Source organism: Falco rusticolus, chromosome 1 (assembly GCF_015220075.1).
Source record: "Falco rusticolus isolate bFalRus1 chromosome 1, bFalRus1.pri, whole genome shotgun sequence".
NCBI lineage: Eukaryota > Metazoa > Chordata > Aves > Falconiformes > Falconidae > Falco > Falco rusticolus.
In genome coordinates, this window is record NC_051187.1 from 51,128,292 (window position 1) to 51,151,598 (window position 23,307).

Here is a 23,307-nt window from a genome sequence, read left to right on the forward strand (position 1 = left end):
TTAGGGCAAAATTTTCTGCTTTATGCATCTGTTCCAAAGGACAAAACCGTAAAACGCTCATACAATAAACACAGCTGCAAATCAGGTCCTTGACAGATCTGCTCCCAGATCACGCTTCCTGGAGCGTAATTATGAGGACACCGGGAGAGTGACACGCATCAGCCACTCACATTCCTCAGCTGCTACGCTAACAGGAATTACTCTCAAAAAACAACAGGTTTTTCATATGTAAGGCTGATCGCTCGAGGACAACCTGGACTAAACTGAAATAAGCCGCTCAGCCTGATGAGGGAGTCTCCCACCTTTGGTGCCAATTTAACTTAAACGCTTCCAGTCACTAACTTAAATTACAGTTTTGTTTTTCCCCTGTAGGCAAAGAAACACCTCATATCTTATTGCTTTCATTTTTCTTGTTCTTACCCACTAAAGAAGCAGTAACCAACCCAATTTCCACAGATTACTCGTTTGCCACTCCCTTAAAAGCTGGCTCCAGTACAGCAACAACAAAAATTGTCACTGTCAAAATTACTAGTCACAGCACTTCAAATTTCTGACACTGTCAAGAAGCGAGGTCTCCTTTTTAACACAACACCGCTGTTAACAGGGTTCTGTAAAACCTGTGAAGTAAATGTATTTGAATTTTAGCCTGAGACACCAACCCAGGTTAAATTCACTGGATACGACTTTGTTCCTTTGAAATCAATGCTCGATTCCCACCTGGCAAGAAGACATCTCAGCCCACCTAAGCCATATATCCCCTTAACTCTACTGTCTGAGAGACTAATTTACCCCTAAAAATACGCTAAAAAATAGACTACTTTTCAAATGTATTTTCAAACCACTATAAATTACATTTTCTTACCAATTAGACATCATTTTCAGAGGAATTCCACACCCACAAGGAAAAGATACCTGAACATTTCAGTCACCATGTGGCAAAGTGACCAAACACTAACACCTTGTTTCCCTCAGCTGCATATACGACATTGTAGGAGAAGAGTTGTCACTGTGTTTCCAAAATGAGCTGCGCTATCAGCTCCTTGGCATCCTTCATGCCAGAGGAGATCTCGGAGCCATCTTCAGCCACATGGGTACCAATCAAGAACATCTTTCTCTTGTCCCCAATATCAGACAGTGCCAGAGCATCATGGATATCAGTGATGCAATATGCACCTTCGAGGTCCTGGTAAGACAAAACCAAAATGAGCCTGTTAGCTGCAAGAGGCGGCGGCACCATTCCTGCGTTGCAAGAGGTGGCAGAGCTGTTCCCACTTTGAGCTGCTGCTTTTGTCCAGGGAGGGGAAGTGTCTCAAAGGCTCTGGGGGCACCATTCTTAGGTACCTTCTATAAGATCAGGTTCCCATGCCCTAAAATACTTCGGGCGGGGAAAGATGTTCATCCTTAACTAACTTCTTCCCAAAGGAATATGGGTACAGTTCTGTTTCTAGTAATTTCAGTGTTTTTGAGAACAATGGAAGACTTCCTGTACAAGGCAGACAAAAGTCTTGCTGGCCCAAGACACCAAGCGCCTAGCACAGAGTTATAAGAACAGGGCAAACGTACAAGAGCCATACCCTGCATACCTTCTCAGCTACCAGCACTTCTAACCCTGGGACCTAGAGAATCGACAGTAAGATTTGTTTCATGAAGCCAAAGCTTGCACTCGTGTTCAAGAGTAACACAAACGACTACTAGCAACATGCCTAAGTTACTAGAAATTTAGGAGGTAACAACATGAAGCAAACTGAGCACATGGCACCCCTAAAAGAAAATCTGGGCATAAAAACCGTGGGCTGTTCTGTCACCTGAACATACCACAGGCACAACTATATTCTAGGTATAGCACCAGTCACTGACACTTTCACAAAGATCTCAGGAGAAAGCACTGCCTTGGGAAGAAAGCTGCTCTTTCATGCTTCAGCAGCAGCCGTAGGAGCAACCAACCAGACAAGTGCTTCGCTTTTCAGTTGCTGCTAGGTAAAGCAGCACTTCTAGACAGATATTCAGAACAGAAACTTGACTCCCATTCTAACTCCTCTCCCTTGCAGCTCTCAAACCTTGCAACTCTACAGCAGTTTCCACCAGTATTTCCACCCACAGCTCTGCACATCTCCCGAGCACAGGACGTGCATTTTGCAGGTCCAAAACTCAACCTCAGACTATTTTATTTTGGCGTCAACAGGTGTCCCAGAAAGACCCTCAGCTCCCAGCCACGTGGCCTCCTTACTAGCACGAAGTCTCCTTTGAAAGGTGTTGTTGCTGGTTTTGGAGCTGCTGCCAGCCCAAGCTCAGCTAGCAGCAGGGAACTCATACCTGCTTGTTAGCCAGAACCACCACCGGCAGGGTGGAGTTGCTCTGGATCAGTTGATGAAGCAGCTGTTTCGCCACAGGCAGTCGGGCATGATCGGCCGAGTCCACCACATAGATCAGCAACAGCACTCTTGGCAAGTACATCTTCCAGTAGGAACGCAGAGATTCACTGCCCCCGACTGGAAGAGAAGACAGCAGCACAGGATTCACCAAGTAACCCCAAGCAGCACTGCTCCCCGAGGTGCTGACAGCAGGCCCCGAGCTGAAAACCCGAGGTATTTGGGTTACCAAAACTCAAGGTATTTGGGCTACTGTATAGGAGACTGGAAATAGCTTTATTTTTTCCTGTCAAGTCTCATGCAGGCATATGTGTATGCTCGGGGGGGTGGGGATATCTTTCCATTTTAAGCCATTGAGAGGATTCTGGACTCAGATTCTTTATGGTTGCTTTCTGCCTTGTTGGTTCTTGCTCTCAAGCAAGTAGGGAGAGTAGAAAGAGGGTCAGTGTCCATAAACACCACGTGAGAATGTCCCCATATAACCTATCTCCACATATCCACCTCATCTTAAGACAACGCAGGCCTACAATTTCCAAAGAAGACATTTAGCTCTGAGGTGGGGAGAGCTCTCATCAGATCTGTGTGACACTAGGGACTAGTTCAGAACTCCCACAGCTTTCATACCGTCAATAACCAGAGGTGCTTAGGAAGAGAGAAAAATCAAGCCCCAGCAGACTCTTCAGGGAATCCTTGGGAGAAGTCTTTGCACAGGATACATTTCTACCTCGGTTCTTCTCTGCTGGATACAGAGGAAAACCATCCACCCTCAAAACCAGGCTTCATAACAATTCTGTGGTGAAACCATATACAGAAAGTTACTCGAGATTGTTGTTCCCATCTGGGGACAAAAAGAGTTTGGGAGTTTGCTGAGCTTAATAGGAGCGGGACTAGCTAACAGTATATTAAATATTTCCGATGTGTTTTCAGCTCTCCAGGTCTTCTCCTAAGTACACCGCAGAACCACTCGCTCAAAAGTACCGAGGTGCTCAAAAGACACGGGTGAGCCTCCCAAAAATAGCAAGTTTTCAAAGCAATACATCTGGGATTGCCTATACCTGTCTCCTGCCTTACACAGGAGCTCTTGAAAAAACTGACTGGCCGGTCAGCCATCTTTTACTGCCCTCAGTGACTCTGTTCTGTTTCAAAGCCATTTTGCTTTCGCTTAAGTCAAAATGATTCAGTAGTTTCAAGAATGTAGCAGGGGAAGCAGGGCATGTCCACCTCTTCTTCAAGAGCCCCAGTGTATCTGCAGGCAGAACTACAAACCTGCCACTGCAGAAAGGAGACAAAGGGCTGTGACTGACACATCACACTTGGGACAGATGCCTCTGATTCTGTACTGTGATGTTGTGGGGGCTCACCACCATTCCCTTTGTTAAGTGCATTCATGCATAGCATAACCCAGGGGTCAGCAACCTCACAGGGAACTCTTTCCCAAACCAGTAAGAACTCAGCAGAAGCCAAGAGCTCCTATTCCTTGCAGAGACAAAGTACCACCCACTTATCTATATGATGGTACAAGGATGGAACAGTTTCCTGTTTGTCTAAGCCAGCAAAATAAAAACCCTGCTGATTGCTGATCACCTTGTGCCACAAGATCACAGCATAGGCTGCTAACCCCTGGACTAGGCGATGGTGCAGACTGAATAAGTAACCAGATTAGAGAGCCATGCACGGATTTACCTGGCTGAAACTGGCCTGAGACATTTCATTTCCCATGGGTCTGATTGCAGCCATCACATCTCAGTCACTACCAACCTGGACCAGAGAGGGAAGGACGACTCAGAAACAACAGGTTCTGCCATGCGGTGTGCAGCCCTGGGCCCAGGCCATCCCCAGGCAGGAGCAGAGATACTGTGGGTTTCTCCAGGCTCGGCTAGACCAAGCACTTCCACACAGGAAACACAGGTACCTCATACCTCCTAGGAGAGTGACACAGACTACAGGCATCTCTGGAGGGATGATTTCCCCAAGCCACTGCAGAGATTCCTATGGTAGTAGGACTAGGAATGAAACTGCCTTAGTGGCCTCCTCCTCACATCCCAAAAACTTACCTGGGAACAGCACAACTCCTTTAGGCCTGCTGACAAAGGTACAGAGGTGTCTATGGGCTAGCTGCTAACTGAGCCAGTCGAGCACTGGTACGGTGAAGTGCAGAAACAGCAGGAACAAAGAGCAGCTTCTGCCCCCACAGAAGGCAGGCACCGATGAGGCTAAGATGTCAGCCTCTCTGTACCAGGGACTGATGCGACTGCAGGGCCTCTACCTTCCCCACCGGCTAGCTGCACCTAGAATAGCTGTGACACTCCAACAGCATCATAGATGCTCTCTGCAGGCACAGATAACACCCAAAAATCAGTGCTAAGGACAACACAGAAAGTTCAGCAAAAACCTACAAACACTCACAAGCCAATAAAGACTAGAAAACACAGCTTATGAGGCTTTTAACAAAAAAGTATGAAGGTTTTCTCCCCCTCCTCTCTTCTTTCACGCTATTGACTCTTCTTCAGCTCTTGCCCTTTGCCAGGCATGAGCCACAAGGGGAAACCGTACAACACACACTGGCCCACTGGCCAAGGACCACGACACAGGGCTTACTGGGGAGACCTCCGCTTTGGGCTGGTTTAATGCCACCAGGCTTGCTACCCTTCCCTCTCTGGGAGCAGAACTCCCTGGAGGACACGGCTGAACGAACAGAGACCTTCTCTAGCACGAAGTCTATCATGTCCTTCAAAAAGCAGGGTAGGAAAGCTGAATCCCCAAGGAGAAAATAATCACAATTTCACATTATCTGAGCAGGCATAAGGGAACTCGGGGCTTTGAAAACACGGGCCTGACCGAACCCTAGGGCACAGGACAGGAACTGATTCTATGTTCCGTACTAAAACAGGTGCACTCACTCTCCAGGAATTCCATCTGGGTCTCTTCGGTGTTGATGCAGATGGCATTGAAGCCCTCGGTGGGAGTCACGCTGCGCTTGCCACGGTTGGTCGCCAGGGCCTGGAGCACGCTGGTCTTCCCAGCCCCATCCAGGCCCAGCACCAGGATCTGCTTGCCGTGTCCCTGACCCTGCAAAGCGAGGGGCAGCAGGCTGAGCCGGGTGGCCGGGGCAGCGCACAGCTCGGTGGGGCTCCGGAGGGAACAGCGACAGCCACTGCACAGCGGCGGAGAGACGGGGCCCGCCGGGCACGAGCGCACGGCGCCGGGAAGCCGGGCCGGCCTGCCCGGCGCGGCCGCATGGGGCTGGGGAGGCCAGCGGAGGCCGCGGCCCGGCCCGCCCGCCCAGCCCACCCCGCCGCGCTGCCAGCGCAGCCCCGCCGGCCGGCCCCGCCGGCGCCCCGCGCCCCCGCGGCCTACACCCGCCGCCCCGGCCCGGCCCCGGTACCTGGTCGGCGGCGGGCGGCGCGGTCCGGCTCCGCTGGCAGGCTCGGTCCCGCGCCCGGGCCCACCAGGCCCAGGCCGCCACGGCCGCACCGCCCGCCACGGCCAGGGCCGCCCCCCACCGGGCGGCGGGCGGCGGGCGGGTGCACATGGCCGCCCCGCGAACCGGCCCCGGCCCCGGCCCCGGCCCCGCACAGGGCGCCGCCGGCCCCCCCTGCACGCGCACAGGCGCGCGCGCGCGGCGCCCCCCGGCGCCAGCCGCGCTCCCCGCTGCGGGCGCACCGGCCCCGCGCGCCGCCGCCCCCCGCCCCCGCCCCGCAGCGGGGTTTGCCCCCGCCCCCGGCACCGCGCCGCTCCCGGCCGGCCGGGGCTCCGGCCACGCGTGCCCAGAGGGGGCGCGGGGAGGGCGCAGCGCTGCGTTCCCCGCTCCGGGTCACCCTCCAGCAACCGCACCCGCCGGGCACCCCCGCTCCCCGGGCACCCCCGAGAGCGCCATCTCCAGCAACGGCCGCTGCCAGCGCCTCCCAACGCTGCTCCTCCGCGCCCCGCTCTTCCTCCTTCAGACCCAGCCCCCTCCCCAGATGCTCCCAGTCAAGGGTAAAGGCTGGATTCCACTTCGGCTTTGACTCCGTGGGCACTCAGGCTGTGCTGTCGGGGTTTTTTAAGCCACAGTAACACTCCCCTTGCTTCCCACCTCTTCGGGCCCTTTACATTCTTCCCGGGACAGCAGCCTTTCCCTTTTAGCCTGACATCTGACTACTCTCCCCCAGGTGCTATTTCTACACACTGAACATCCATGTACGGTGTCCTGGTTTCAGCTGGGATGGAGTTAATTTTCCTCTTAGTAGCTGGTGCAGTGCTGTGTTCTGGCTCTGATGTTTTTAGTTGTTGCTGGGTGATGTTTATGCTAAACTTGTCAGTTCCTTGGGCCCTGCTAGCCAGAGGGCTGGGGGAGCACAGGGAACTGGGAGGGGACACAGCCAGGGCAGGTGACCCAAACTGGCCAAAGGGATATTCCATACCATATGGCATCATACCGAGTACATAAACTGGGGGAAGAAGGAGGAAGGGGACTTCTGGCATTATGGCATTTGTCTTCCCAAGTCACCATTACGCGTGACGGAGCCCTGCCTTCCTGGGATGGCCAAACACCTGCCTGCCCATGGGGAGTGGTGAATGAATTCCTTGGTTTGCTTGCATGCACGGCTTTTGCTTTACCTATTAAATTGTTCTTATCTCAGCCCCCGAGTTTTACATTCCTTTCCAATCTTCCTTCCCATCCCTCTGGGTGAGGGGGAGCCAGCAAGCAGCTGCATGGTACTTGGGTGCCGGCTGGGGTTAAACCTCAACATATTGAAAAAAGTTTTTGCTACATTCAGACCAAAGCACGTGTTTCAAGAGATGCTTAGGGGGTCCCTGTGGGGCACCAGGAGAGCAGACACATCTTCCATCTCACCACCAGATCCCACTTGGGAAGTGCAATGCCTCTTCAATGCAGCCCATCACCACAACCAGCCGCTTTGTTTTAGCTCACTCCTGTTTTGCCAAGCCCCCCAGGATAAGGCAGCCGGCTTGCAGAAAAGGGGACACCAAGTCAGCTGCCACATGCTTTGCTGTGCTTTCTCCTAACAGCCTTGTTGTCCCCCCCTTCACATTACCTTCTCCTGCATAATCCAGCCCATATGTTGTTTTCCAAGACCCTTTGTGCCTGTGCTTGTTAGTGGTCGATGACTGACTGGGATGAGACAGAGAAGACAGTGCTTGTGTCACACAGACACACTGTCAGATAATCTGTTGAATGCCTTCACTAACATACACAGGAGGAACATACATTTCAAGTTCTTGATTATTCCACATCTTTTAAATGTTTGGCAACACAGATTTCTTCTCAGGGGCCGCGTCTGAGTTTGATGGCAATACCCTAAGTCACAGTGAGGGCAAGCACGAGGAAGGAAATACGGTGAGCAGACACAGCATGGTGCTTATACCAGCCCACCTCCCCCCAGACCACTGACAGGCAGGACAGAGATCTGGATGCCAAGAGTCTTTCGCCAGCGCTTGCTTTTGACCTTTATTCTGCAACCAGCATCACCTATTGAAGGAGGGAGGTTACACATCCTGCTTTTTACCATCCTCCTTTAGCCCCTTTCTTCTTCTTCTGTTGCTGTTTCTTCTTGGTAGCTGGGGCACCAGCTGGTTTTTGGTGCCGGGGAGGGATGACGTTACTTGTGGCCGATACAGCTGCAGCGCTGCCGGGCCGAGGGGAGGTAGGTGGGCTGCTGGCAGTCCTACTGGCATCCCTGCAGGGAAGATGAGAGAAAGAGGTATCACATGTGCTCACAACCACCTGCAAGATGTGGCAGTACTGCAGGAAGCTGACAGCAAAAAAAATAGCAGCTGCCCCATAAGACAGCATTAGGTAGTGTTATGTATGGGAGGGCACTCACGCAAGGAGATCTTAAATAAGCTTCAACATATATAGAATGCTGATGGATGATGGGAACATGTCTGAAAGGGCAGGCAATCCCCTTCTAACTGATGTTCACTAGACAGTGTAAGTCCTCAACACTGAAAGCAAAGCTAAGTTTTGAACAGACACAGGACAGCTCACACAACACATGGGAAGCCTTTCAGGCCCCCACGCTCAGGCAGTACAAACCCAACATACTTTCTCTCTCCTTAAACACAAAGGCATGTTTGTGCCAGCTCTCCTTGCAAACACTGCTCAAGCCAACAGTGCCACAAAAGGCTTTTCATGCTTCTGTTTTGAGACGGCTGCATAAAGAGAAACTATCAGACAGCACTGGCAATTCCCTGTGTTGCTATTATTTTAGAAGTACTTCCTTCTCTCAGATGCTAGTAAGTCACCATCTTGCTGTCAGGCCTCATACACAATGGTAAACCCTGATTCCAGCTTGAATAGAGTCAGCTTAGAAGGAAATAGAGTGTTTTCCAAAATCATGGCTAATTGCTCTCCAGCTGGCAAAAGACTTGAAAGCAAATAGCTTGAGAGAAAGCATGCAAAATCAATCTCATCATCAAAGCTAAAAAAGCACACTGAAAGACTATGGGCATTTTATTTGCACCCTGGCACCTTCAAGCACAACTATAATATAATTTTGGGTTTCAGTAACCTATAGGGATCTTCAGGAAGAACAGATGGTAGAAGGTTCCAGTGGCAAGGTACAGTTTCACTTGTGCTACCCACAGCTGGCATGACAAGAGGCACAGAAAAGCAGCACTAACCCAGCCCTCCCAGCCACCCAGGAGCGATTCCCCACACCAAACCCTGCAAAATGGGTACTTACAGTTCAGAGGAGCCAGCTGTGGTTGAACCCTGAGTCCCCTTGCCAACCTGATCCTTCTTCTTGCCCTTCTTCCGTCCACGATAGTAGGAACGCTCTCGCATTGGAAGCCACCGCTCAGGGTCGGGAGTCACCTTGGGGTCATAGTTCTTAGGCAGCTTTCCTGCAGAACATGCAGTGCCGGCACATGAGAGTCGGGTCAACGCACTAGAGAGGCATCACCAATGGATACACGTGGGGGGTGGGGGGGGGTGGGGGTGGGGGGGTGGGCGGGGCAAAGAGCCCAGCAACCCGCATCAGCCTATCTGGGTGTTGCTCTCACTTCGATGGAAAAATGCCCCATCCAAACAAGCTATCATGAAGATCTAGGTTCACAGGGACCCAGTCCCAGCAAGGGCTCCTGCTCCTGGGAAGCTGAAGGGTGGCTATTTGAAGAAACAATCTGGCTAGCTCTCTGGAGCTGTGCCCTGTCAACAGCTAGGAAATGCAACTTACCCTTCTTTTTTTTCTTCTTCTTCTTCATATCCCCTTGGCTGAAAAGCAAGAAGGGAAACAGCCACTGTGACACAGCAGACAAGTCAACAAAAAATAGCTCTGGAAGAAGCTAAACCATTCTCATCTTTCTCAAACCTTGGTCTGCTGCTACCTGAAGCTCCTTGCAGTTAAAACACCGGTCTCCCTTTCCACCAGTCTCCCGTCAACAGCAATGCCCCCACCACACCAGGTGTAGTTCTTGTGGCAGCCCAAAAAGTGACTGCACCAGAGCTACAGCAGCCTGATTTACCCTTGCTCCTTCTGCTGGTTGTCTCCAGTGAGCTTCCCAGCTTTCTTCCGAACATAGGTTGCTCCATGGGAGTTTTCCAGCGCATCAACATCTACTTTCAGTGACAGGGTGTCCGAGGAAGGCAAGTGTTTGCTAAGACTGCAAGGGGCAAGTTCAGGAATGCAAACTAGCAAGCAAAAAGATAATCATCCAGGTTTGTCCAGATACCAACAGACAACTTCAGCTTGAACAGATCTGGCCTGTAAGCAATGCAGACACCAGGCAGACCTACAAGCCTAGTTCTGTCTCTCTCACCAGCTTCCCACACAAACTGGGATGAGCTGCTTAATTGCCATCTGCCTCATTTTTCCCTCCTTTGATACAGGGACAGAAGCAGCAACCACCTCTGAAACCTGCACAGGGTGGCAAAAGCAGTATATGAACCTGGTATTTTGGGTCAGTGAGAGCTTATTTTATCAGGCACTTTTTTTTTTTTTTTATCCTGCATTACTACCACAGGTTTAAGATTCCAACACAACAGACTGGGAAGAGCTCCTATTTTGGTTCCACCTAGTCTTAAGTTACTAATTCTCAGAGAGAACGAGGCCAAAGACAAAATGATCCTGGGATCCCACAGTAATCAACCCAATTAGGGAAATAATCTAGCTCCAGACAACTTGACCTGGATATATAGCTGTTCTGGAGATGTTCCTTGCCTTTCTTCAGGTGAGAGTGAGTCTGTATTCCCCGCACAGCAGAAATCCAAGGGAGCAATGTCCAAACATCTCTTTCTTTGCTCTTATACCACCATCAAAAGGATACACTTTAGCTTTTTCAGGGTCTACCAGGGAGTAGGCAGAGATGAGCTGTGCCAGAGTATGCACATCTTTTGGGTTTTGCCTTTGTAGGGGGGGAAAGAAAAAAAAAATGAAAAGGACCAAGTTACCAAGGTACACACTCATCCCAAAGGCTGGTATCACCATGCAGTGCTTGCTGCTGCAGCATAGCTGCTATCTGTGGAGACAGGCATGTCAAGTCCATGGTCTCCTCCAGAGCACTAAACATCACTGGTGTGGACAAAAAGAGGTGCAGACATCTCCACAGTATCATGAAGCAGGCAATGTGTCCTGGTTTCAGCTAGGATAGTTAATTTTCTTAGTAACTGGTGCAGTGGTGTGTTTTGGATTTGGAGTGAAAATAATGTTCATAGCACACAGATTTTTTAGTTGTTGCTAAGTACTATTTATACTAATTCAAGGACTTTCCAGTTTCTCAGGCTTTGCTAGCAAGAGGTCTGAAGGGGCACAAGAAATTGGGAGGGGACGCAGCCAGAACAGCAGACCCGAACAAACCAAAGGGATACTCCATACCATAGAACATCATGCTGAGTATATAAAGCTGGGGGAATAAGAAGGAGGAAGGGGGACATCTGGAGCCATGATGTTTGTCTTCCCAAGTCACCATTACGCGTGATGGAGCCCTGCCTTCCTGGGGATGGCTGAACACCTGCCTGCCCATGGGGAGTGGGGAATGAATCCCTTGTTCTGCTCTGCTTGCACAGCTTTTGCTTTACCTATTAAACTGCCTTTATCTCAACCCACATGCTTTCTCACTTTTACTTTTCTAATTCTCTCCCCCACCCCACTTGGGAGAGTGAGCAAGCAGCTGTGTGGTGCTTAGTCACTGGCTGGGGTTAAACCATGACACAATAAAAGACAAAAATCTCTCAGTTCATAGTAGCAAAAGCAAGTCAGCAATCCCCCAGAAAAGATTCCATCAAGTGCGTAACAAAAACTAAAACCTAGACATCCACAGTTCATGTAGCACTACAAAAAACGATGCATCCCAGTCTCCAAAACAACCTTCACTGCACACAAGAGGTTTCTGGGACAAGTCAAGCAGGGTTTCAAGTGAACATTAGCTATAGATCAAATTAATTCTCCTTCCAAAATATGGCTTTTCATTGCAAAAATGCCCCTGTGCAAAATCAACTCTAAAGGACAGTTACCAGTCAACCAACCAGTCAACATCAACACACACAGTCAAGACACTGTCTCACTCCAGAGAGCTCCCTGTTCAGCAACCACCCAACTCACTTCCAGAGCTCCTCCAAGTCGCTGATTGCTTCCTTCTTCCTGCCGTGCTTTAGTTTGAAGTTGGCAGCTTCCCTTATCAGTGACAAATGGACAGGAGACTTTGGCTGAAAGACACAGCAGCCACCATTAGTTCCTCATTATCACAGCATGGAGCCCAGCTCTAGCTGGCTTTAATGCCCAAGACCTGACCAAGGAGAACTGAGTTAGCATCCTGTCACGCAGAAAGGACACCACCTTTGTACTCTAGGATGTGAGGCAGAACTGCATGGCACAAGGCAGCCTGCTGCTCCACAACACTTTCTTATCAGGAAGAGGGCCTGATTGCTACCTTTGGGCACCCACAGCCACCACTCTCCCCATCTGACAGGTGTTGCACAGCTTATCTAAAATAAAACGAACGCTCACAAAACAGGAGCCAACAGGTCTCTAAAACCCCAACTGGATGAGCCGCTGGGGCTAAGCATAAACAGGAGAAGCTGAGCTGGACCAGCTAGAAAAAAACTGAGACAAATCCTTGCACGTTAACTCCTCTGGTTTTACTTGCCTGGAATTGCTGATACCACTGGATAGCCTGTGTGAAGACCTCAATTGCACTGTCAATGTCCTCTTCGTGACTGTACATAGTCACCAACGCAGACACCTGCAAACATTCAAGAGCTGCTTACAGCACATCTTCAAACAAGCCATCTATAGCCAGAGAGTCAGCAGTTAACTGACAGGATTTCCTAAAAGTATTGTTAATGTAAGCCTCCTGCTCTGTCCCTAAAAACCAGCTGTGCTAACAGGCAGGATACCCAGGTGATACCTTCCTACCCAGGTCACTCCCAAAGAAATGACCCCAACAATCCTCCTCCTACGGTACAACCTTAAGACTGCATTCACGGAAAGAACCTCCTTGTCTTGGCACTTTCTTTGCTTGCCACTGGACAGTTTTGTTAGAAACCCCTTTTCTTCCCACATTCTCTATCCTAAGAGCCACAAAAAAAGAAATTGGCACTGAAGAGACGATACAGACACCACCTGTTTGTCTACATCCCAGTCACAACCAGAGGTGACTCAAGGCAAAGAGCTGGTGTTGCTGACTGCCCCTATAAATTACTTTGACCATTCACACTTGCAATTGGAACAGATCTACAACTATCAGCCTCCACACAAAAGGCTTATACAGTACATGAGCATTTTCAAGGTCATCAAACATGAATACCGTATGAGGACATGTGTGCAGATCGGGCTGATGCTGTGGGGAAGGAACACACGGCACTTTCTCCCCAATATCTGTTGTTCTAAAGCTGCTTCAAGAACATCCCAAAAGTACATACCAGGGAAGCAGCTCCAGTCATGTTATGCAAGTAAATCCAGGCAACACGCAGGTCTAAGGGACTGTGAGAGAGTGGGAACATAGCCAGAGAGCATCTCTGCTGACAGGCAGAGTACTTCTGTGGCTAAGTTCAGGCCACCTGATGCAAGTTATAATCCCACCTTTGTCCAAAACAAGGAAGATGGGCTCAAAATCCCTGCAAACACTCAGTTCAAGTGAAAACCACAGGGAAGAGGCAACAAGGAGCGGGCAGTACAAAGCTGTGCTACAAGGGAAAAACCTCACACAGTTCAGACTGAGTTTTGCTTACCATACCAGGCTTGTGCTGCAGTTCTTCTATGCTCCTCAGGATCATGCAGGCTTTGGTTACACTGCCTATAAGAGAGACCAGAGGAATATGCTCTGAATGGTGTGGTAACACTTCACCCCGCCAGTAAACTTCCAGCCAAAGGTAAACAATGGGGACATAACAGTCCCCTTCTCAGAACACCTCCCCCTTTCCCAGGAATAAAGGGCAGGCCTCCACACAAAGGACTCTTCCACCCTTGCCACATCCTGCAAGGGTTCAGAAGCAAGCTTTTGCAGGCAGGGTCTTCTCTTCCAAGAGCAACTCTGCCATCTGACTGTACACAGGAATGGTACCATCAGAGAGCCCCCACTGCTCCCAAGACCCTCCTGCTCCAGAACAGATTTAGCCCTATTACTCACAAAGACTGTGTGCCAGAGACCTGTGGAGCATGGACATCCAGACATTAAGCCGTGAGCACATTCTGCCATAGCCATATATATAGAATACCTGACTGAAAGCATCTCTGCTCGCCCCCTGTCACAACTGTAACTGCAGCAAAGATCACCCTAAAGCCTGTTTTTCTCATCCCTTGTACCATTATCACGTGCAAACATCTTGCAACAATGGAGGACACTGGATACCTTGAGCAATTTTTAGCTGGGCCATCGTCAGCTTGATCTCAGCTGCACTGGCAGGGTGCTGGTCTGCAAAGTCCTGAGAGACAGAAGAAAGAATTCAACATGTGTGTGGGTACCAGGTTGCTGCTCTGCTGAATCATATCTCAAGCTCAGTCACAGCAAACCGGCAACAGCCAAAGGAAGCTTTCCAGCGCTGGCAGGCTTCAGCACACAGCAGAAGGTTCCAAAGTGTACCAGTGGCCCATCATCCTCTCAGATTTCTGTCCCAGGCCACTCACTCCCTCCAAAACAGAGACTGTTGCAAAGCACTTGCAAGCAGGGCAGCAGAGCCCACTGCTTACCCTAGAAGTCTACTACAGCTTCCCAAGCCTAAAAATCAAGAGGTGCAAGGGAACTATTTCCCCTTAAAAGCAGCATCGTTCAGTTGGGTATAAATGCTTTCCAGCAGCGTTAAACCAAACCAAAATAAGCACAGTCAGATACCCTGCAAAATTTAAACCAGACAAAAACTAAAGGATACAGCAAAGGAGACCACAAAGCACAAGTTTAAATAGAGCTTGGCCAACTTTCTCTGAACCTACCTGCAGAAGCCCTACAGCCTTTGCATGCTGCTTCTCGCGACACAGTTGGGCTGCCTGGATAAGCACAGGGAGCAGATGCTCAGGACTCTGTGACTGCAGGCTTGCTGACAGCTTGCGGCACTGATCTGCCTGAGAAGTGGGAAGAGAGAACACATTTTTCTTAACCTCTGCAAGCACCTAATGCAAGGCTAACATACCAGTTTTATCTAAGATGTTATTGATGGCTTCCCTGAAATGCATACACAGAACAAGACAAGTCCTCTTGGCAGCACTTCAGATGCATCTAAGAACCCCACACAGCCCTTCTGTCTCTAGTCATCTCCACACCACCCTCCCTACAGCAACACTCAAGTCACTACACAATAAGCTGGCTGTTCTTTTAGGGATAATTTTTTTTTCTCCTCACTTATGTGCCTAAAACAAGTTGTCTTATCTTCTGACACAGAACAGCTGCATATTCATTTTTGCCTAGCCAAACTCCTGTGGAGTACATCTGTAGCTATTTACTGCAGATCAGTTTCGCCCACCTGGTTAGTGTACATTGCCAGCAAAGCTTTGTTGAATTCAATCGCCTGAAGCTGTTTCTTAGAAAGTTTATGCTCAACACCTTCTGCATTGGTCAGCTTCACCTTCTTCTTTGAGTCAAAAACATTTTGGTCCTGGGGAAATGACACATCATTAGAAGATTTCACTACATTCCTTGAAGAAGAAAAGGTCTCTGGGTCTGCAAATTAACTACTCTTTAGGAAAGAGTCTTTCCTAGTTATTTCCCTTCTCTAGACAGAAGCAGAGAAGCAAGCTGAGTAACCCCCTTGAAAGCAGCAAGGTAATTCTATACCTTGTTAATGGTGATGATGTTATTCGCAATGACAGCAAGGAGTCCTACATCTGTTGGCCTGCAGGTAAGAAAAGTAGAAAGCACATCGTTATTAAGCAGTGGTCTTTCTACAAATGCAAGACTGAGCATTTGTTTTAGAAAAGCCCTTACTTCAACTTGATTATTTGATTGTAGAGCTGTAGAGCATCCTCTGTACGACCCTGCAGTTGCATGATATAAGCCATCTGACCATGAATAATGGCCAGTTCAGCCTCAATGTCTTCCTCTGTCACATCCTGAAAGCAAATCAAGGCAAAAAGAAATGAAGCTGCCATCTCACCTCTCTTCCCCTGGCTTCAGCATTCTGCTAGCAACCATCTATGAGCTATCCTGGGCAGTATTAGCAGCAAGGTATCCCAGCTACTACAGGTGAAGGCTGTAACCACAGCACAAACACAAGCATATCTGGGTTAAACCAGGAGAAAAGAAAGCTTCACCTGCTCCTGCAAGAATCTGAAGATACCCTTAATTTGTGCACTGAATCTGCCCCTCTGCTTGAACCAACAACCGTGATTACAAATTTCCTGTTTCCCACCACCCACCCAGCGTGTTCATCCTCAGCAGGGGTGGGTCACAGGGAGGTTTCGAATGACCTGTACCCCTCCTGCCCGCACCAGCACAGGCAACTGTGCAAGGCACACAGCAGCAATCAGTTTGCAGCATTAGCTCCCCTTCTGCAAACAGCCATGGCTGCTGCCCCAGCCTCACAAGCTGGAACCAGCAGCAGTAGCAGGTCTTGCAGGGTAACCCTGCACCGCAGCTTCGGCTATCCTCTGGCTATCTGCAGTACACTTTATGAGCGCACCCTCGTTCATGCTGGTGCAAAGCGAGCACTTTCCAGAACAACATCAAGAACTTACAGAATCTTCTGACAGCGATTGGCGACACAGGTCTAGAAGGAAAACCAAATTGAAGAACACAATTCAGAAGGCTTTAGGGCAAAAAACTGCCTAGAAGCATGGGGGACCATATACTTTTTTTTATGTATCCCTGAAACTTCTGCAGCATTACAAAGGCACATCAGACTACAAGACTGATTAGGGATGGGACTGAGCCTGAGCAAGATGACTAGATGATGCAGAAGAAATACTAAATGCACAGGAGATACTGTCTCTCCCAGAGCTGCCTTCTGGGAATGGAGTCACACACTCATTTTCCACCCCTGAGCAAATTTCCTTAAACCTAGCTCCTCATCTTTTCCATAGGGATCACTCAGCTGCAACTGCACTCACCATCTTAGGAGTTATTTTAAGTGCTGCAAAACTGCAATACTCACATTACACCACCCTTTACGGAGCAGCAATTCCATCACTTTTCTGTACACACACCAGCCACTTAACTTTCCCATATACCTCACCGTAACATCACTTGCTTTGCTCTCCAAAGGACTATTATCACATATAGGCTCAAATTACACATGCTTAATAAACCAGTTATATGGGAAAGCTGCTATTCTACCATCAAAATCGGGACAACAGACTGACCTATATACCTGCAAGAGCAATTAGATCAGAAAGAAACTAATTCTTCCTAATTCTCCTCCCCAGCCTTTTTTTTTTTTTTTTGCCTTTTTTTTTTTAAACACATACAAAATCCCCCTTTCACCTCACAGGAAAAAAATCCTCTTTACAAAAAGGTTCATTTATTGGCTTATACTAATTTCATATCTAATTCAGACCATGAAGTTGTTGGGTTTTTTTTATAGTGTATGTTTACATATATACATATACTAAAAAACCAGACATTAGAATAGGCGAAACATTTCATGCTTATGAGAACAGACCACACTCATGTCTACTTCCTACTTCAAAAAACTGCTTAAAGGCACTGAACACCAACCAGGGGGCTGTAACAGAGTTAGGAGATTCTATGTGCTGCATGGCTCTGGAAAAGAGCTGCAGAGGAACGCTTCTACAGAAACACCAGTTCTGTCAGGAAACATCGGGAAAGCTACAACAAAAACTGACCAGCAGCAGGATTTAAGTTTTCAGAATCTCTTTCCCTCTAAGTAAGTTTGTCTATAGAGAACAAGTAACTACTTCTACCACACAAAGCTTCCCTCTCACCTCACCATGTTTTTACCTTCTGCTTTCTGTAGTTTTTTCATTGCTTCATTCAACTTTCCTTGCCCAATCAATGCACATGCACTGTTATAACACAGCTCGTAGGTAGCTTCTCGAAGGCCCAAATCCTCCTAGCATGAAAAGCAAATGTAATACTGAATAAACACCAATTGATCTAGACAGATTTAACAGGCAACGGACACAAACTACAGTTTTCATGTACATTCAAACTAGTCCTTGCAAAATACAATCAGAGGCAATTTTAAAAGGGCACACACCTGGCAAATAAGTCACAGTGCAAAGGATCTTCCCTCACACTGTACAAAGTCAGAGGCAACTGACAAGGCATGAATGACACTCAAGCCTGAACTTGGGGACTACTCAGGCTGCTGGAAGAAGGCAGGTAAGGACCACTACTCTAGAGAACTAGAAAGTGGATCCACAACACTGAATAGAAAGCTGAGAATGCTGTGCACACCCCTCCAAAGACAAAGACTTCTGAAAAAATGAAAACATTACAGTCTGCACTGTTCATTAATAAAAATATTCCCAAGCACAGCTAGGTAATCCGGCCAGTTAACTTTACCCTGGGCAAGAGGGTAATGAGACAGGGGGAAACGCTAGTCATCACAGGTGTTCTGCCTAACGCAGGCTCAGAGAGATGTACTTGTGCTCTGCTTTGACATCTAATAATATGAGTCTACTAGAGATCAAGTGATGTGTAAGTGTAACTCATGAACAATAACAACATTTATTCCTCCATACAAGAAAAGCACTAGGTGATCTTCAATACGCTCAGAAGTCATTAAGAGACATGAACACATTTCTATTCTGTTAAATATCTATGATTCCATACCCTTTATTCGTTGGCTCTCACTCCTACACACATACACACACACACTTACTTACTGGCATCACCTTCTCCCACGTGCTTTGTGCTGCCACAACAGCAGAGAGGTTGGTTTTTCTCTCTTCCTCATACTCATCCTGAGAGTTGCGGATGAGATCCCTGTATGCAGCCAGACAATCATCATAACGCTCCAACCTGTACAACTGAGAAGGGAAAGGGATTAGCTTCAGAATAGTATTTCCCTGTGTACACTAGTAACTACAGCCCCCTTACTCCCTCCCCGTGAACTGGGGACAGGGGACCATCATATGTTTTCAGCTGACAGAACTAAAATTTTGCATCTACTTTTAAGGGCAAACTCTACAGATATTTGTACAAGGACTCAAGCAATGACACCAGACACCTGCACAGAAACAGCACAGTTCTTACTCCTAAAATAGCTTCTTCAAAAGCAGCAGTTTACACAGTTTTGCCTTCAAACAGCCTTTTTCCAGATCACTTCACATCTCTGTGAGAGGTATTAAAGGAATGGTCTTTCATGCAGCTAAAAGACGACAGCCAGTTCTTCACAAAACTGTGCTGATTAACCAGGGAGAACCAGAGAAGAAACAGAACTTCTTTTCTGCTTCCCTCCCAACACCCAAGATGTCAGGTCCCACAAACCATTCCTGGACAAGTACCTAATGCAGGCAAATGGCTCAACCACAAATAAATCTCATCAGCTCTCTTCCATCCCCCATGAGCCAGATTACTATTATCAGGCCAGACCCAGGAAGGGAGAGGGAGTCACAAATGTACTGCTTTGGTTCAGTGGCAGTAAGATGACAACTCTGTCTCTAGCAACAGGTGACTGAAGCTCAACAGAAGCTGGACCAGTTGGGAACTGCACCTCTTCTTACCTTCAAAGCAGAGAAGGAAATTCTGTCCCCACACTTGCCCTACATTAGAAGGGGGACAAGGCATCCAGCATATAAAACTCCCACCAGGAAGAAAAGCTTGTAATTACCACTTGTCCATAAAGCTCCTTCAGTTTGTCTGTCTGCTGGCTGGCACTCTGAATGGTCTTGAGAGCATTTTCAATACGATTCAACCTGTATTCACAGTAGGCCTTCTCAAAGGCAATAATGTCACTGCAAAGACAAGACAAAGGCTGACAGCACGCCCTGTAGTCTTCATTCAAAGCATTCACCCACTTGAACACACTTGCTTAAGCAGCCCTTACTACTCACCGCTACATAACCAGAGCCAAACACCAGAGGTGAGAGCACATGATCCCAGATTACTGAATTATGTATCTGCCCAGCACTGAAAATACATTACATCTGCTTTGTGTTCAACAGAGAAGGAATATCAAAACTTCACCTAAAACAAGAGGTTCCTTTTGTCTGGTGTTTCCAGACACACGGCATTTCAAATCCGTCCCTCCAAGCCCACCCTGCCCTCCTACTTACTATGCAAATCGCATGCTTAAGGATAGAACAATACTAAACTTCATTATATGACTCCTTTTTAAGGAGAAAGCATAACATTACAGAAAAAGAATGGTTACTGCAAACTTTCGAAGACAACTGCCTCACACAGAGAAAGGAAATTGTATAAAACACAGTCCCTCTTATAGTTTGATACTAAGCCAATGGTAACATTAACCTATTTTGAAATATCAGTGCAGGAGAAGTGCAGCAAAAGGGTTTGTTGATGTTAACATAAAATTGGCTTCAAAGCAAGCTCACACCAGCAGGGAAGCTTTATCAAACGAGCAGAGCCTTGAATACTATGTTCCACCTACACCGCAAGTTACCACTTAAGCCAAAAGAAAATTAATCAGTGATTCCCTTAGTTCACGACTGCTGCCACTTGTCACCGGCTATTTCTTTGCCTATTTACAATTATCTCAGTCCAGCTGAGTATTAAGGGAGTCTGAAAAGAAATGAATGGCATTAAGAATTAAAGCAAAGCAGTGGGCCAGCCTCAGTACGGGACAGGACAACTTCAAGACAGAGCAAGAACCACCACTTTCCCTGCTCTGCAAGATACACAGACAGACACACAGCAGAGCAAAGCTAAAGAAATTCTAGAGAACTCTGAAGCCAGTTGAATTTAGAGAAATTACTCCTACTCCTCACCATCTACTAAAAAAACAAGCTAAGAAACTTGTAAGCGTTGACCTACAGCTCAGTCAGATGGCAACATACATGCTGCAACTACTCTTTCAGGTTTCAGAAAGCAGTTGTGGCCCTAATGGGACCCCTGGCATTAGAAGTGCTCTGTCCACAAGCATATACACTTGTGTTTTACCTCAGGTCTCTTCCAGCTCCCTCTCAGCACAGCATGTAAGCTGGAGCCACTTCCCCACCTTTTGTCTGACACGTGTACGAAAGAAAAGTACTGGTACATAATAACTAGGTAAAAGAAATTCGCTCTTCTAGAAGAGGCATTACTCCCTGTCGCTCCAGGAAATAATGGATTTGTGAATAAGGTAATTACATTTTATACAGCTGTGAACAAAAATGAGGGTGTATTTCATCACACTGATACTAGAAAGTCCTTAATAGAACCAGTATCTGAAATACAAAAATTTTGTTGCCAGGCAGTTCTTAGGTAGCAGTTTTCATCCTAGTCATTGCACAAAGAGCATCTTTTTTAGGAAGAAAATTAGATTCTGCTTAAATGACACAAATAGGAAGCCTGACCTGTTCCCAGACACAAGTGGTCTCCAAGGTCCTGATTTTGCGAACGTACACAAAGGGCTTGCATCACCCCAAAAGCTAAGCAGTACCTTCAGACTGTTGAAGAAAGGACCCCAAGGAGCAGCATGATGAGACAGACAAGCAAAGCTAACAGCTCTTACTGCCACTGGCAAGGGCTTTTTCCTTCTCTCTTCACTCCCTGTGAGACCCGTCTTCTTCCCTTGTACCAGCTATGGTGTTCAACCACGTCAATGAGCAGAATCAGCTCATGAAGGTGGCTGAAAACTAGATTAGAAACAATCCCTTCAACAGTAACAGCAAGATGTTAGACTCTCTCAGACTCATCCAGACCACCTCTCACACCTTGAATAAATCAATGTTTCACTGAGAAGCCCAATCCCAAGGGCTGTGAGCACCTCCTGCTCTTTATTTTGCTGCCTATTAGTCCCTACCACTGAAGCTGCAGCAGCTTCTCAAGGACTTGCTGTTTCATATTTCGTGGAGTACAGCAAAACACAACTCACCTGGTTAACACTTTAGTGTGGGTGTTTATTACACTGAGGGCTTCCTTGAAGTTCCCGTTCTGGATAAGACACACTACTTTACACTGAAGTGCAGTCACATCGTCTTTGTTGATCTGCAGTACTGGAGGGAAAATCAGTTTCAACACAATGCTCTAACTCATTATTAGTCACACTATGGGTCCATAAGAGCCATATGCTTTTACAGTTGCAAAAACCCATCACAGAGAGCTGTCACGCCAATTTAAAATGGTCCTGGTATGGGTTGCTTTGGCTCAGATCATGAAACAAATTCTGTCAGGATAAAGAATCCAGTATAAATACTAAACTAACCCAAAGTGACCACTGTGCTAACATGCCTGGAGCAGAGCTGCACCAAAGGAGCTGTACACAGCGGAACAAACCTTTCACTGGCATTTCACTTCCAAGCAGAGAACACAGTGCCAAAGCCTGAGTGCCACGTAAAGCGTATGCAGGAAGAAAAACACCTGATATAGAAGAACAGCATGGCTCTAGACAGGCACCCACTTTATATGCCTTCTGCCAGTGGAAGACAGTGAGGGAGAAGAACTAACGAGAGAGAAATATGTTTTGGTGGTTTGATTTGTTCATGTGATCCCAACTCTCAGATGCGCTGGAACAGGAGAGGAGCCCCTACTCCCTACAAATGGCAAAGACAGAACTTTAAGCCATAACATGCCCTCTATTGCAGTCCCATTTTGGATGCCAAACTATCAAAGCAAAACATCTCAGTGTGGACTCCCACACTCGAGCACGTTATCGCTCCCGACTCTACTGGTCCATACACACACCACTACTCCTCTAGTTCCCAGGGGAAAAGCTCTTCCTCCTACGCTCAAAACTGAAGGAAAACCCAGGAGTAGCTCGGAAGGCTTGGCCCACAGCAAGGGCTGCGGGATGCAACAGAAGCCACCGATGGTCCCGGGGCAGGAGCAGGGCCTGGGGGGCTGCCCTGCTCGGCTCCCCCACCCGCTTCTGCCTCCGCCCCCCCAGCCCAGGAAAGCCTCGGGAAGCGCGCCGGGCCGCCACCGGGACCCACAACCCTGCTCCCGGGCCCGGCACGGAACCCACAGGCGGCAACCGGAGCGCAGCCGTGTCCCCGCCGCCCTGCCCCCGTGCTAGGTCAAGCCCGCCCGGGCAGAGACCGCGGGGAGCGGCGCCCCGGGAGAGATGTGAGGCGGGGAGGGCGGGGGCGGGACACGGGCGCCCGGCCCGCAGGCCGCCTTCTCCCGGCGGTGCGCGACCCCGCGGCGCGGCAGGGCCCGGCCCGACGCGGCGGCGGGGGGCGGCACTCCTGTACTCACTCACTTTTGTTAACGGACTTGAGCGCGCGGGCGAAGTCGCCGTTCTGGCCGCAGCGGTTCACCTCGCTCCACAGCGCCGCCGCGGCCCCCGCGCCGCCGGCCGCCGCCGCTGCTGCCGCCATCTTGGAACGGGGAGGAGAAACACGCCGGGGGGCGGGGCCGGCGGCTGCCCCGGAAGGGGAAGTGCCGCGCGCACGGGCCGCCACGTCGCGGCGCCTGCGGGCCTCCTGCGGTTCCGGGGCGG

General features: G+C 48.7%; 2 protein-coding genes across 2 annotated transcripts; both read right to left on the reverse strand.

The window, feature by feature from the left end:
- ARL9 (ADP ribosylation factor like GTPase 9) lies at nucleotides 1-5,979 on the reverse strand. Its single transcript, XM_037379032.1, has 4 exons — nucleotides 5,755-5,979; nucleotides 5,270-5,438; nucleotides 2,314-2,489; nucleotides 1-1,183 (listed from the first exon to the last, which is right to left on the reverse strand). The coding sequence occupies exons 1-4, from the start codon at nucleotides 5,899-5,901 to the stop codon at nucleotides 1,004-1,006; spliced, it is 672 nt and encodes a 223-aa protein (XP_037234929.1). The 5' UTR covers nucleotides 5,902-5,979; the 3' UTR covers nucleotides 1-1,003.
- Nucleotides 5,980-7,793: 1,814 nt separating this feature from the next.
- SRP72 (signal recognition particle 72) lies at nucleotides 7,794-23,248 on the reverse strand. Its single transcript, XM_037379044.1, has 19 exons — nucleotides 23,068-23,248; nucleotides 21,742-21,862; nucleotides 19,537-19,660; nucleotides 18,590-18,733; nucleotides 17,700-17,811; nucleotides 16,478-16,509; nucleotides 15,729-15,853; nucleotides 15,579-15,636; nucleotides 15,268-15,399; nucleotides 14,741-14,869; nucleotides 14,163-14,235; nucleotides 13,543-13,607; nucleotides 12,459-12,554; nucleotides 11,915-12,018; nucleotides 10,641-10,718; nucleotides 9,840-9,977; nucleotides 9,551-9,588; nucleotides 9,059-9,218; nucleotides 7,794-8,050 (listed from the first exon to the last, which is right to left on the reverse strand). The coding sequence occupies exons 1-19, from the start codon at nucleotides 23,183-23,185 to the stop codon at nucleotides 7,876-7,878; spliced, it is 2,022 nt and encodes a 673-aa protein (XP_037234941.1). The 5' UTR covers nucleotides 23,186-23,248; the 3' UTR covers nucleotides 7,794-7,875.
- Between the last annotated feature and the right edge of the window lie 59 nt (nucleotides 23,249-23,307).

What these genes read in the sequence shown, in the direction of transcription:
- ARL9 (XM_037379032.1), bottom strand. Translation starts at nt 5,901, where the DNA reads ATGTGCACCCGCCCGCCGCCCGCCGCCCGGTGGGGGGCGGCCCTGGCC. An exon ending in CGCCGCCCGCCGCCGACCAG is followed by an intron (nt 5,439 to 5,754) that starts GTACCGGGGCCG and finishes CTCGCTTTGCAG; the next exon opens with GGTCAGGGACACGGCAAGCA. An exon ending in CCAGATGGAATTCCTGGAGA is followed by an intron (nt 2,490 to 5,269) that starts GTGAGTGCACCT and finishes CTTCTCTTCCAG; the next exon opens with TCGGGGGCAGTGAATCTCTG.
- SRP72 (XM_037379044.1), bottom strand. Translation starts at nt 23,185, where the DNA reads ATGGCGGCAGCAGCGGCGGCGGCCGGCGGCGCGGGGGCCGCGGCGGCG. An exon ending in AGGAGCTTTATGGACAAGTG is followed by an intron (nt 18,734 to 19,536) that starts GTAATTACAAGC and finishes TTCCCTTCTCAG; the next exon opens with TTGTACAGGTTGGAGCGTTA. An exon ending in TGGCAATGTACACTAACCAG is followed by an intron (nt 14,870 to 15,267) that starts GTGGGCGAAACT and finishes CCCACTTCTCAG; the next exon opens with GCAGATCAGTGCCGCAAGCT.